General features: G+C 42.5%; 1 protein-coding gene across 1 annotated transcript in view; it reads left to right on the top strand.

Annotated features, from left to right (window-relative positions):
• TGM2 (transglutaminase 2) overlaps window positions 1–10,900 on the top strand; it is a 61,130-nt gene extending 50,230 nt beyond the window's left edge. The window contains exons 11-13 of the mRNA XM_043989790.1: window positions 2,400–2,560; window positions 3,611–3,747; window positions 7,165–10,900. Of these exons, the coding sequence (XP_043845725.1) occupies window positions 2,400–2,560; window positions 3,611–3,747; window positions 7,165–7,312 (446 nt within the window). The 3' untranslated portion in view covers window positions 7,313–10,900. The remainder of the gene's footprint in view (window positions 1–2,399; window positions 2,561–3,610; window positions 3,748–7,164) is intronic.
• The last annotated feature ends 1,248 nt before the right edge of the window (window positions 10,901–12,148 follow it).

Genomic DNA, 12,148 nt, shown 5'->3' with positions numbered 1-12,148 from the left:
CCGAGGCCAGCAAGCAATTTGATATAGGTTATACACTACAAACATTCAACATCGACTATTCCCAACTTTTGTCCTATTTGCCAATTTGCTGAGAGGGATTTGTTCTTAGTGATCTGGAACATCCTTCCATATGGTCATTAACTGTGATTCCTTTTTCGAGATCTGTGTGTCTGTATGCTTTGGACCATTCCTCTATTATGGACATAGAAGGCCTTCAAATGCCACACAGAAGAGTCTGAATTTGATCCCAGAGCAGTGTGAGCAGGGGGCAGTAGCATGGACTGGAGGGAGAGGAGAGAGGCTTGAGAAGTCTGGGTTCAGCTCTTTTGTATCTCAGTCCATCTAGGCTCCCCAGCAGTAATCTTAGGCAGGCTTGTAAGGTTCCAAAAGGGAGGGTGGTAGGAGGGAGACCTCTCTCCAAAACTGCCAGGTACAGAGTGAATTAAATTGATAGCCCATTAAATTAGCAGGTCAAAGCTTCCTCCAAACCTATTCTTCCCAAGGCTATTTAATCACCATTTGTCTCCCAGATAAGATCTGTTTGCTCTTTACCCATGTTTATCTAGGCCCTTCATTAAGCCTGTCCAAGGGAAACTCTTTTGTAAGTGTTCACAAGTTCCTGTGAATATGTTCCTGACACACTGAATTCCATTGTAGTTGAAAACATAGGTAGAGGAGAGGCAGAGAAGGATATATACCCCTTTCCCTCTGTTAATCATAGCATTTATATTTATGTTTAATAATAGCATTTATAGAGTGCTTTGGGCAGCTAGGTGGCACAGTGCATAGAGTGAAGGGCTCATCTTCCTCAGTTTAAATCTGGCCTCAGACACTTACTAGCTTAACCCTGTTTGCCTCAGTTTCCTCATCTGTAAAATAAACTGGAGAAGGAAATGGCAAACCCCTTCAGTATCTTTGCTAAGAAAACCACAAATGGAGTCACAAAGAGTTGGGCATGACTAAAAAAAACTACTGAACAACAAAATAGAGTGCTTTAAGATTTGGAAAGCATTCTACATATATGATTTCATTTGATCCTTGCAACTACCCTGGGAAAGAGGTGCTATTATTGTCCCAATTTTATAGATGAAGAAACTGAGGCTGAGAGATTAAGTGATTTGCCTAGAGTTACTCAGCCAGTAAGAGTCTGAGGGAGGATTTAAATTCAGGTCTTCTTGATTCCAAGTCCAGTGCCCTCTTCCACTATGCCACTTAGCTAGTTACAAAAACTAAAGCCCCACCATGAAAGTGGAAGAAGGGAGGGGAGTTATCCACATCATCTAGGATGTAGCAGATCCAGTGCTTGAACATGGGTCCTGCAACTTCTGGTCCAAGGTTTCTTCCCCTCCCTGCAGCTGCCTTTCAGCAGGCCCCACCAGCAGAGCAAGAATTCTCCCAGAACCTACACACGGCTCTTGCTAAGAAGGAATCTTGAGGCCTTGCCAGGCTGCACTACCTGAAGTTGTTATTCTTTTGATGACAAGATCTAAGCCATTTCCATGAACTGGGAGCAAGCCAAGCCCAGAATGGTTTAATGGTTTCAGGTCAACTATAGGAGCACAATATCCTCCCCTATAGGCCTTGAGGCACAAGCTTTTCTAGCTCCTGTACAGATTAGCTCCAGGACTGTCCCCCTCCCTCACAGGCATGGGCCCTTCAGTCCCTGCCCATATCCCATCCCTCCAGCACTAATATGGCCACTCTCATTCTCTTGGCCTCCCTGACTCTAGCACCTCGAGCCAAGGCTGCTGTATACTCCATTTCCCATCTTTCCCTAACACCAATCAAAGGGTCATGTATGGTAGGTATTTAGTAAGTGTTTACTGTCTATTCATTTGTTCTTTCAGTGACAAATGATCAGAGCTGGGCAGAAAGAATGTGACTCTGGCATCAGGTCAATGTAAATTGTAGGGGGTAAGAGGAAGGTCAGGAAATCTCCTCCTGGAGGTGGGAAGATAGGTTAGGAGGCCGTTTCAGTCATCCTTGGCAAGAAGTGATAAAAGTTTAACAGTGACCCTGGGAGTTTAGAGAAAGTGAGTGGTTAAAGATGAAAAGGACCCTAGTCAATAAGTGGAGATGTACAGAAACTAGACACAGGAAATGATTCTCAGACAGACCTCAGCTATGGCCTGCCTACTACTCTCCTAGGGAGGGTCCCCTGGGAGGAAGGCAGCTGAAGATAGGCTGTTCTCACCATCCATGTTAACAGGAAATATGTGTATTTCTGTGTATATATACACACATAAATATGTATATTATGTATATATAAACATACACACATGTGTACACATATATAGATACATACATATACACATACATATATATGCATATACACACATGAAAATTATACTTTTTTTGGCCAAATGCCAAAGATGAACTTTTCCTTATTTTTCTATCAGAGAAGAAAATACCCTTGAGGATCCAGTACTCAAATTATCGTGACCACCTGAATGAGAGCAACCTTATCAAGGTGAAGATGCTCCTCCAACTTCATGAATCCCGTACTTTCCTGTTGGCTGAGCGAGATATCTACCTGCAGAATCCAGAGATCAAGATCAGGGTAAGAAGTGCCCAGCCAGTCCCAAAGACCAGGCCAGAGGCAAAATGAGGGGAAGCAATGGGAGGCAGATGCCCTCATTGCAGTGCTCAAGGGGGCTCCCAGAGACGACAGGGTGAGGGGCAGAGGAAGCCCAGTCACCTCTCTTCCCTTCCCCACAGAGGCAGAACCACAGCATAGCTGATAGCAACTTTGTCTCTCTCTGTCTCTGTCTCTGTCTCTATGTCTCTCCGTCTCTGTGTCTGTGTTTCTCTCTCTCCCTCTCTCTCTCTCTGCCTTAGCTTCTTTGTCTATGAAATGAGTGTTGGCAGCAGCTGGGTGATACAGTAGATAAAATATTTAGCTTGGAGTCAAGAAGATCTTCATTTACATTTGCCTTCAGACACTGTATCAGTGATGCTGACCAAGTCATTCAACCTCTACCTCAGTTTCTTCATCTGTAAAATGCAAATGGTGATAATAGCACCCACCTCTTGGGTTTGTTTTGAGGATCAAATGAGATATTTATAAAGTACTTTACAAATTGTATATGCATCCCACTGAGCCAGCTACTTTTTCTTTGGATCATTTCCCCTTGAGACTAATAGCAGTGGGCAATCAGAATCATGGAGACCCATGTGGCCCTGGAACAAAACAAAATTAACTGGCCCCCATGAAGATCAAACCCATAACATGGATCCTTTTAAGACCATGCTCTTGACTGAACCACAGACCCCAGTTCTTAGAAAGCTCTTTACCTGTAGCAAAAGTCCCCAAGGGCAGAAGTCCAGGAGGTGAGTTTATTAGTAATTAAGAACTTTTACTCTTTACTCATCACTATTGACAATCCTTTCAATGGCCCTATGAATGGAGCTAGATCAGGGATTATTATCCTCACTTTACACACAAGGAAACTGAGACCTAGATTGATAAGGGACTTGCCCAATACTTCACAGGAGAAGTGGGAATAGAATTCAGGTCTCCAAGCCCCCCGGTCAGTGCATCCCCCACCTCTATACCCCTACCTTCTTGCTCTTTCCCCAAAGGTTCATATTGTTCTTCTGTCCATTGCAGATCCTAGGAGAACCCAAGAAGTTTCGGAAGCTGGTGGCCGAATTGTCCGTTAAAAACCCCCTCCAAATTCCCTTGCTTGGCGCTGTCTTCACTGTGGAAGGAGCTGGGCTGACTCAGGGGCAGAAGATAATTGAAATGTAAGTGTCCTCTTCATACAAGTAGAGAGGGGCTTCAGGGGGAGGAGAGAGTCCCTTTGTAAGAAGTCACTGACAAATTGTAGAGTTTCTAGGAGAGTAACCAGGACAGTAAAGGAACTGGAGACTATTCCAGATAAGGATCTGTCAAAGGAACCGAGAGTGTGGATTTAGAAATGAAAAGAAATCTTTGAGATTATAAGATCATGGGATCATTGGTTTAGAGTTGGAAGGAACCTGAGAGGCTATTTAGTCTAAGCTTCCACTCCCTCCCTTTATGGGGACCCAGCTGCGGTTAAGTGACTACTTGTCCAAGGTTGAAGAGTAAGTGACAGAGTCAGGATTGGAACCCAGATTTACGCAGGAGAAGAGACGCCTTAAAGGGGTAAGGCGAAACATAACAGGAATCTCCAAGTAGTGGAGGATGTTTAGTTAACTCAGTTAACTGGCATTTATTAAGCACCCACTCTGTTCCAGGCACCATGCTAAGAGGGATACAAAGAGAGGCAAAAAACCAAAAACAAAATAAACAAAAACACAGTTTCTGCTCTCAAATAGCTCACAGTCTAATAGGGGAGACAACATGCAAACAACTACGAACGAGCAGAATACGTAGAAGATAAACTGAGGGTAGTCTCTGAGGTCTGGGATTAAGAAAGACTTTGCATAGAAGGTGAGAAGTTAACTGAGACTTGAAAGAAGCCAGAGAAGCTAAAGGGTAGATGTGAAGAGTGGGGGAGTCCTAGACATGAGGGACAGCCAGTGAGAACTTTCAATCAGGAGACAGAATGTCATGCATAAGGAATAGCCAGGAGGCCAGTGTCACTGGATAGAGAAGTACATGGAGGGATGTGGGGTGTAAGAACACTGGAAATGTAGAGAGGGGCCAGGTTACAAAGGGTTATGGGGAAACAGTATTAGAGCAGTTCTGTTGTCCCCAGATAGATGACCACTTGTCAGAGATGTGGTCAAGAACATTTATTGTCTAGAGGTGAGTTGGATTAGACCAATTGTGAGGTGTCTTCTAAGTCTGAGAATCTGCAATTCTTATAAATAGGAGTAATGGAACATAATTAAATGATAGATTTCAGCTTGATGTAAGGAAAGACTTCTTAACAATCAGAGTTGTCTCAGAGTAGAATAAACTGCCTCAGAAGGTAAGGATTCTTCATCACTGAAGGCTTTCAAGCAGACTTGATGCCTGTTCATTAGGAATGTTATAGAAAGTATTCCTGGTCAAGTAATAGCTTGGTGTGGATATCTCAGATTCTGTGATCCATCTCTCCCCAGTAAAGTTATCCTGTCCAGGGATGTTGGAGGTTTAAAGCTGGCTTCCCCTATGGTTGCAGACTGAAGCTCCCCTACCACAGAAAAGATTCCTTTTCTGTAATGACTGGCAGAGGGTATACTATTCCACTATACATCAGCCAGCCCAACAATTGAGCAATCTCACCTCCAATTTGGGCATAACTGCTCATCTGCCTTATGGGTAAAGAGGAGATCAAGATCCTGCCTTCTAGGAGCTACCCATCTGGCTGAGGCTTTACACATAAAGTAGTTTGAAAACCACTATCAAGGGCCAAATTGCATGAGACTGATTTGTCATGGTTGTGGGAGCTGTGAAAAGAAAGAATTCATTATGGGCTGAAAAAGGAAGAAGCTATAAAGAGGAGGTGACATTTCAGCTGAGCCTTGAAAGAGAGTCATTAACCCTTCAAAAATGGATTACTATAGTGAGCCTAGGCCTTACTGGCATACACCCTCCCCAAAGACAGCCAGGCCCATCCCTCTGATGCTTGCTCAGAGCAAGCTCAGGATCATGTCCGTTTGGGTCACTGTTGCTCCCTGCCCAGCTAGGCAAGAAAGGATTTTCATATGGTTGGGATAGGAATCCTGCTGACCTCTGAGAATGCAGGAACTTAGGATACCAAAGGGATACAGATAGAGCTTTCAGATTCCTCTTAGATAGGTCAGGCTCAACTTTTCAAAGCCACCTCTATATCTATCCCCAACTCAGGCAGGGACAGATGCCTGACCTTCCCTTTGGTTTAATTATAACAGATGAAGAACTAGTCTCACCTCTATGGTCCTATGTTGTTTGGTTTTTTTTTTAACTTACATGATAATTTTATTATATATTTAAAAGGAATAGCAAGTTGCATATAATTTGTAATCATCTTTTTTATTATAATTTGTTATGGAAAAGCTTGACTTAGTCCATAAATTTAAAATATATATATATATATATATATATATATATATATATATATATATTTTTAAATGACTAAGCATAGTTGTAGTGTGGGGGAAAAAACCTCAGAGAAGGAAATTTACAACTTTTAAACAACATAGTTTTGTATTTATCATCCCTTACTCTTTGGATTTACTTACTATTTCTCTTCACTAATATCTCTGAAATCAGCTCATCTCAACTGTCCCTTTCTTTATGAAAGCTTCCTTGACTCTTTCTCCCATCTATTAGTATCACTCCCCAAATAATATTTTATAATGATATATTTACATATGTGTGGACATAGATATTTGCATAATACAGATATGTAAAAATCACATACATATGCATATATATGTATATTTATATATAATGTTATTGCCCTTCATAAAATGTATACTTCTTCGGGGAAGGGATTGGTTTTCTTTTGCTTTGCTTGGTACCTAGTAGATAATTAATAAACACTTGTTGATTGATCGAGGATTTTTTTTTCAAATCTATCCCAAGACCCTTAAGTATATATGTTTGTTGACAGTGATATATGGCCATAATCCATGCATCTATATCTATGTGTATAAATGAACATATACCTATAGCACATCCATCTGTAGGCATCCACACATCATACAATTATATGTAACTACTTATATTCTATGTCTACACATGAATCTATCCACATATATACAGGATTATATCCTAAGCCCTATCTTAGGAGTCAGGAGACTTGGGTTCAAGTCTCAACTCTGCCACTCATGGCACCTTGGGCAAGTTAACTACCTCTCTTTTGGTCTCAAGTTCCTCCCTTTAAAATTAAGGGGTTGAACTAGCTGATCTCTGAGGTCCCTTCTAGCTCTCTAAGAGGTTTTAGGATTCTATCCATGTACAAACTTGTAACCATGCCATACACATGCATATGCCTACATATAGGAGAATGTATACATTAGGAGTGAGGGGGTGGAATGGGACTAGAGGATGCCTAAGGACCCTTCTGGTTTTTACAGACTTTGAATCTTTAGCAACCCAGAAAGTGGTGGCTCAATTCAAGTAAAAAAGCTTGGGTCAAACTGTCTATGCCTCCCCCTCAAAACCCTTACCCCTAGCCTATCAGCATTGCCCTGAGAGACCTGATAAGGGATCATGAGAGCATCTCAGGACCAGGTCTCCACCATCTCTCTATTTTTTTCTTCCAGCAATGAACCAGTTGAGCCTGGAAGCACTCTCACAACCCGAGTGGACCTGATGCCCCAGTGGCGTGGACTTCATAAGCTGGTGGTGAATTTCGAAAGTGACAAGATGAAAGCAGTGAAGGGCTACTGGAATGTAATTATTGGAGATTAGTTCAACTGAGAAGTCACTCACTGATCCTAGAGGGATGGGGAGCAAACCCCAATCTCCCCACGCCCATCCCAACCCACACAACTGAGCCTAATCACACACTATCAGACAACTCCCAAGCTGTACCCCACAAACCAAGAAAATTCAATCAAGAGACTTTCCCTTTCCCCAGTGTCCCAGGCCCCATGAGGGTTCTCTGCATCAGAAACACTCCAGGTCCACAGGATCAAAGATGGTCAACAGCCATCTTTGGGAGTTGCGTCTCTCCAGCCTATTACCCTTCCTAAAAGTTAAAGCTCCCTGAGAAGGGAAAGTTTTTGATGCTCCCTCAGCCATAGGGAGGGTCCTTTTCCCATGATGCACCAGTACTATGAACATGACAGGGTAGTTCTGACAGTGGCTGGCAACTGTCAGAGACATAATACCCTGTCCCCTGGCCTGCCACCATTTTTCTGCAGAGACAGAACACCCCCTGTGCACCAATCAGGGGTCCCCTTCTTGCACCATCAAGTCATGGGTCTAGGACAGGATTGTCAATTTCAATTTATACTCTCCCACTTATCCCCCAAGCTAGCCCCACCCAGAGATACAGGATATAGTGGGAGGTTTAGACAAGCAAAAAGATGGCTCCTAGAGTGAGGAGGAAGAATCAAGGAGCTTGAAATGAGGGACCAGAGGATGAATCTGCATCATATTTAAAGAAAGAAGTAAGATGTGGTTCAAACCTGGGCTGGGAAGTAAGGAGGCAACATTGCTGTCACAAAATATCTGCAAGGATGTTAATGGAAGGTGGTCTTTTTCTGTTTGGCCCGAGAGCAGAACTGGGAGAAATTGATAGAAATTACAGGGAAGTAGACTTCAGCTCAAAAAAAAAAAAAAAAGACCTCTTTAAAAATCAGAGCTAATCCACAAAGGAATGGAACTGCCTTAAAAGGTAATGAACTCCCATGTTACAAGTGGGCTGCTGCACTGAAAAGGGAACTGGACTAGAATGGAGACTCCTTCCAATTTAGGGTTTCTATGATTTTAATTCAATCTCTGCCTTGACTGTGTGACCTTAGCCAAGATATTTCTCATCTCTGGGTCTCAGTTGCCTCCTCTGTTAAAGTGACTGGATTAGTTAGTCTCTTAATCCTCCTGTCCCTTTACCCTGCCCTTCCCACCAAGCTCTGAGACTCCGAGCAGAAAGACTGAACTAATGCCTATAGTCCTGTCCCCCAGAATCAAGTTATTCATTCCATATCAGAGGCAGGAGGCCATAGGAGTCTATGTGCTTTTTTCTTTTTTTTTGTGGGGCAGTGAGGGTTAAGTGACTTGCCCAGCTAGTAAGAAGTGTCAACCGTCTGAGGCCGGATTTGAACTCGGGTCCTCCTGAATCCAGGGCCAGTGGTCTATCCACTTCACCACTTTATGTGCCTTGTTCTTACAGGCATTAGGCTACCTGCTTATTAGGTTCCCAAGAACTATCCTGTGACTGTAATATTCAATTTGCCTTCACACTTCTCCTCTCTCCACCTTTGTAATGACAAATGTCTTAAGGTCAGCCTGACTTTCCTACATCTTCCTCCTTTCTTTCTCCCACCAAGGGAGAAAGCCAAGATTCTTAGGACCTAACCTTCTTTACTAGCTTGTACTAATGCTAACCCAAGGCCTAACTCCAGGCCCTACTCATTGCTAAGCCTCTTAAGCACAGGTCTGGAGACTTACAGGGAAGCAGGGAGAGAGGTCTCCAAAGCTATAGCTTTCAGCAGAACTTGTATATCTTCTATCAAGGTCTAGCAAGCTTGAGGATGCTGAAGATAGAATTCTTATTCAGGAATGGGTTGGACTAGAGGGACTTGAAGATTCCTTATAAAACTGATTCAGAGATTCTGCAATAGATCTGCCCAAGCTTGTGTGCTATTGATGTAGCCTTAAAAATGTAGGGTCATCTTCATGAGAAGCAACATGCCAGAGAAAAGGGACCAAGAAGGTGAGGAGTCCTGAAACCACCTAAATATGTGAATATAAGTTCAAAGAGCTAGTGAATTTTAGCCTAGTGAAGACTTGGGGAAGATGGGGTGACAGTTGCCTTCAAATCCTTGAAGGGTTATCACAAGAAATATTAGACTTCTGCTTGGTTCCAAAGGACAGAACTATGCATAATGGAGGGAAGTCACAAAGAAGCAGATTTTGATATGAACTTTTTTTAGAAAGACAGTAGAGCTGTAAAAATAGGAACGGACTGCCTTAGAAGCACTGGAGTTCTTCAGTAATCAATCAATCAATCAACAAGCATCTGTTAAGTGCCCAATCTATGCCAGATAGAAATTTTAAGAAGCCAGTCCCTGCCCTCAAAAAGCATACATCTACTAATGAATGACCATTTGGGGATGACATGGAGAGGTGTACTGCTTCAGTTTTGAGTTGTATTGGACAACCTCTGAGGCTGTCCAGTAAATGAGATTGGATTAGAAAATTCCTGTCCCAGACCAGAAAATCCCCACGTTTAGGGGAAATACCTGAAAGATAAAAGCAGCATTCCTTGCTTCACTACCATCTTCCAGTCTCCAGTTAGCTCCAGGATATCAAGTCTCAGGAAAGTAGAATCTGTAGGGAGAATGCGAAATATGTCTAGGCATCTGGGGAGAGAGCTTCATGCATAGGAATCCTTCCTGGACTAGAAGTCAGAGGACTCATATTCTAATCGTTTCTGTCAAAAATGGTCATCTTAGGCAGGTCATTTCCCTGGCTTTACTCGGTGTGTAAAAGGAAAATAAGAATCCTCCATAAGGTTGCTGCAAAAACACTGTAAAGCACTATATCAATGTGAAATGGTGTCTATCTGGAAAACGGGATATGAGGGTTTTAGAAGCTTCACTCATACTTGCTATTACTATTACTAGGGAAATATTCTGTTGGTTTTTTTCAAACAAGATTTTAAAATGTGAGCAAAAATGGAATTGATTCGGTCCATAGTTAAATAAAGCTTTTTATAGCAGAGCGGGCAGGGAAACTTGCTTTTGAGCCGTTTGTGCCCATCCCCATTTGTTGGCACTTGCCAGCCACCTGGGCATGCTTGTGTAGTGCATATGCTGAAGTAACCAAAATAAAGATTTTATTTTTCACCTTCAAACACCAGCTCCTGGTTTGTCCTGGAAAGTCTTTCAACATCCTCTTTCATGTAGGGCTCCAGCATTGCCTAGTGGTTTGATGGGCAGGGGCAGGAGATGTAGTTGTTCAACCACATAACTCAACCCCCTCTGTGTGTCCTACCCCAGTGCAACAGTCTAATGGGACAAAAGGAAAGTGACCTGAGAACTATCTTTACATGTAACGGAAAAAATAAAATACCTTATACATAAAAAAACAAAAACAAAAAAAAAAAAAGGAAAGTGACCAAATAAGAGGTATCACCATGGGGTAGAAGGAATCCTGATACCTGGGTTTCAGTTCTAGCTCAGTCCCTAGACTTGAGTCTAGTGTGACTCTGTGTATTGTGTGACCTTGGTCAAGTCATTTTTAGTCATAAGAGTTAGATCTAGAAGAGACCTTAGAGGTTGGGTCGGTCCAACACTGATTTACAGAATTGAAAACAATCACCCAGAGAAGTTTCAGTGACTTTCCCAATGTCATACAGGTAGTAAATTTCTCTCTGGGTCATCTTTAAAATGAAGATGTTGGATTAGATGGTCTCAGAGGTCACTTTCAGTCCTGAGATTCTATATTCTGGGCTTCCTTCCAGCTTTAACATTCCATATTCTAAGGTCCCACCTAGCTTTGACATTCCATATTCAGAGTTCCTCAGTTTCCTTACCTGTCAAATGGAGATAAAAAATCTTCTTCTCAGGGATATTGTGAGGATCAAATGAGATAATAAGTATAAAGTGCTTAGTACTGTGCCTGCAACATAGGAAGTGCTAATTAAGTGTGTGTCCTGAGGGCCTTTCTAGCTGACACACTATGGTTCTAGGAAGAATGGGATGAAATTGAAGTTCTTTGCCCACATAACCAGACACCATTCCCCTTCTCAGCCAGTTCCAGACTAATCTTTATCACTGTGAGCTCCTATAGGCTTGGGGAAGATTATCTGGCATCCCAGAGCACTCCAAGCTGTTAGACAAAGGGCCCTGCAGTATGGTCTTAGCAGTGGACATGAGTAAGCTCTCATTCTTTTATCTTAATTGTAGCCTCTCTTTCAGAATAGTTCTTGTAGGTGGCACCTTCTCTGTGAGCTGCATATGAGGAGCTAATATAAAATCCCAGGGGCTGATGCCCAATATTCTACCATTAGCCATTCAGTTCTTTGGATTAAACATCATCTTCTTTTGGCTCAGCTTTCAAAAGACCAGTTCCCTCTAGGAGAGGGCCACAGCCAAGTCAGTCTAGAGAGTCACAAATTCATAAAGCTGGAAAGGACTCCAGATACCACCTCATCTACTTCCCTTATACAGGGAAGAAAACTGAGTCCCAGAGAAACTAAGGACTTGACTAAGGTCACACAGTGAGTTGGTTAGCTAGTTTGGGACTTGAACCTAAGTCTCCTGACTCTGGGGAGAATTCAGTTGGTAGAATTCAGTTTCTATTGCATGGCACTGTTTTCTCCACTGAAGTACTTATGGGAGAGTCAATGCCTCTGAGGCAAGAAGACAGGTTTTATAAAAGCCAATGTCACTCAGAATCCAGAAACCCCTGTTCTGACAAGGGACCCCTACTCTGGACTTATGAGGATCTGAGTGAATTCCTAGGAGAGCCCAACCCCTAAAAGAGGAGATTCAGGCTTTTTCTTTGGCTTATTATATACTGTAGTACCAAGTAAAAGTTGAGGTCTGGCTATGTTATGAGAGACTGATGTCTAGA

Source organism: Dromiciops gliroides, chromosome 2 (genome assembly GCF_019393635.1).
Source record: "Dromiciops gliroides isolate mDroGli1 chromosome 2, mDroGli1.pri, whole genome shotgun sequence".
Classification (NCBI taxonomy): Eukaryota; Metazoa; Chordata; class Mammalia; order Microbiotheria; family Microbiotheriidae; genus Dromiciops; species Dromiciops gliroides.
The sequence above is the reverse complement of the archived record's forward strand: the minus strand, read 5'-3'. Positions and strand labels throughout refer to the sequence as shown.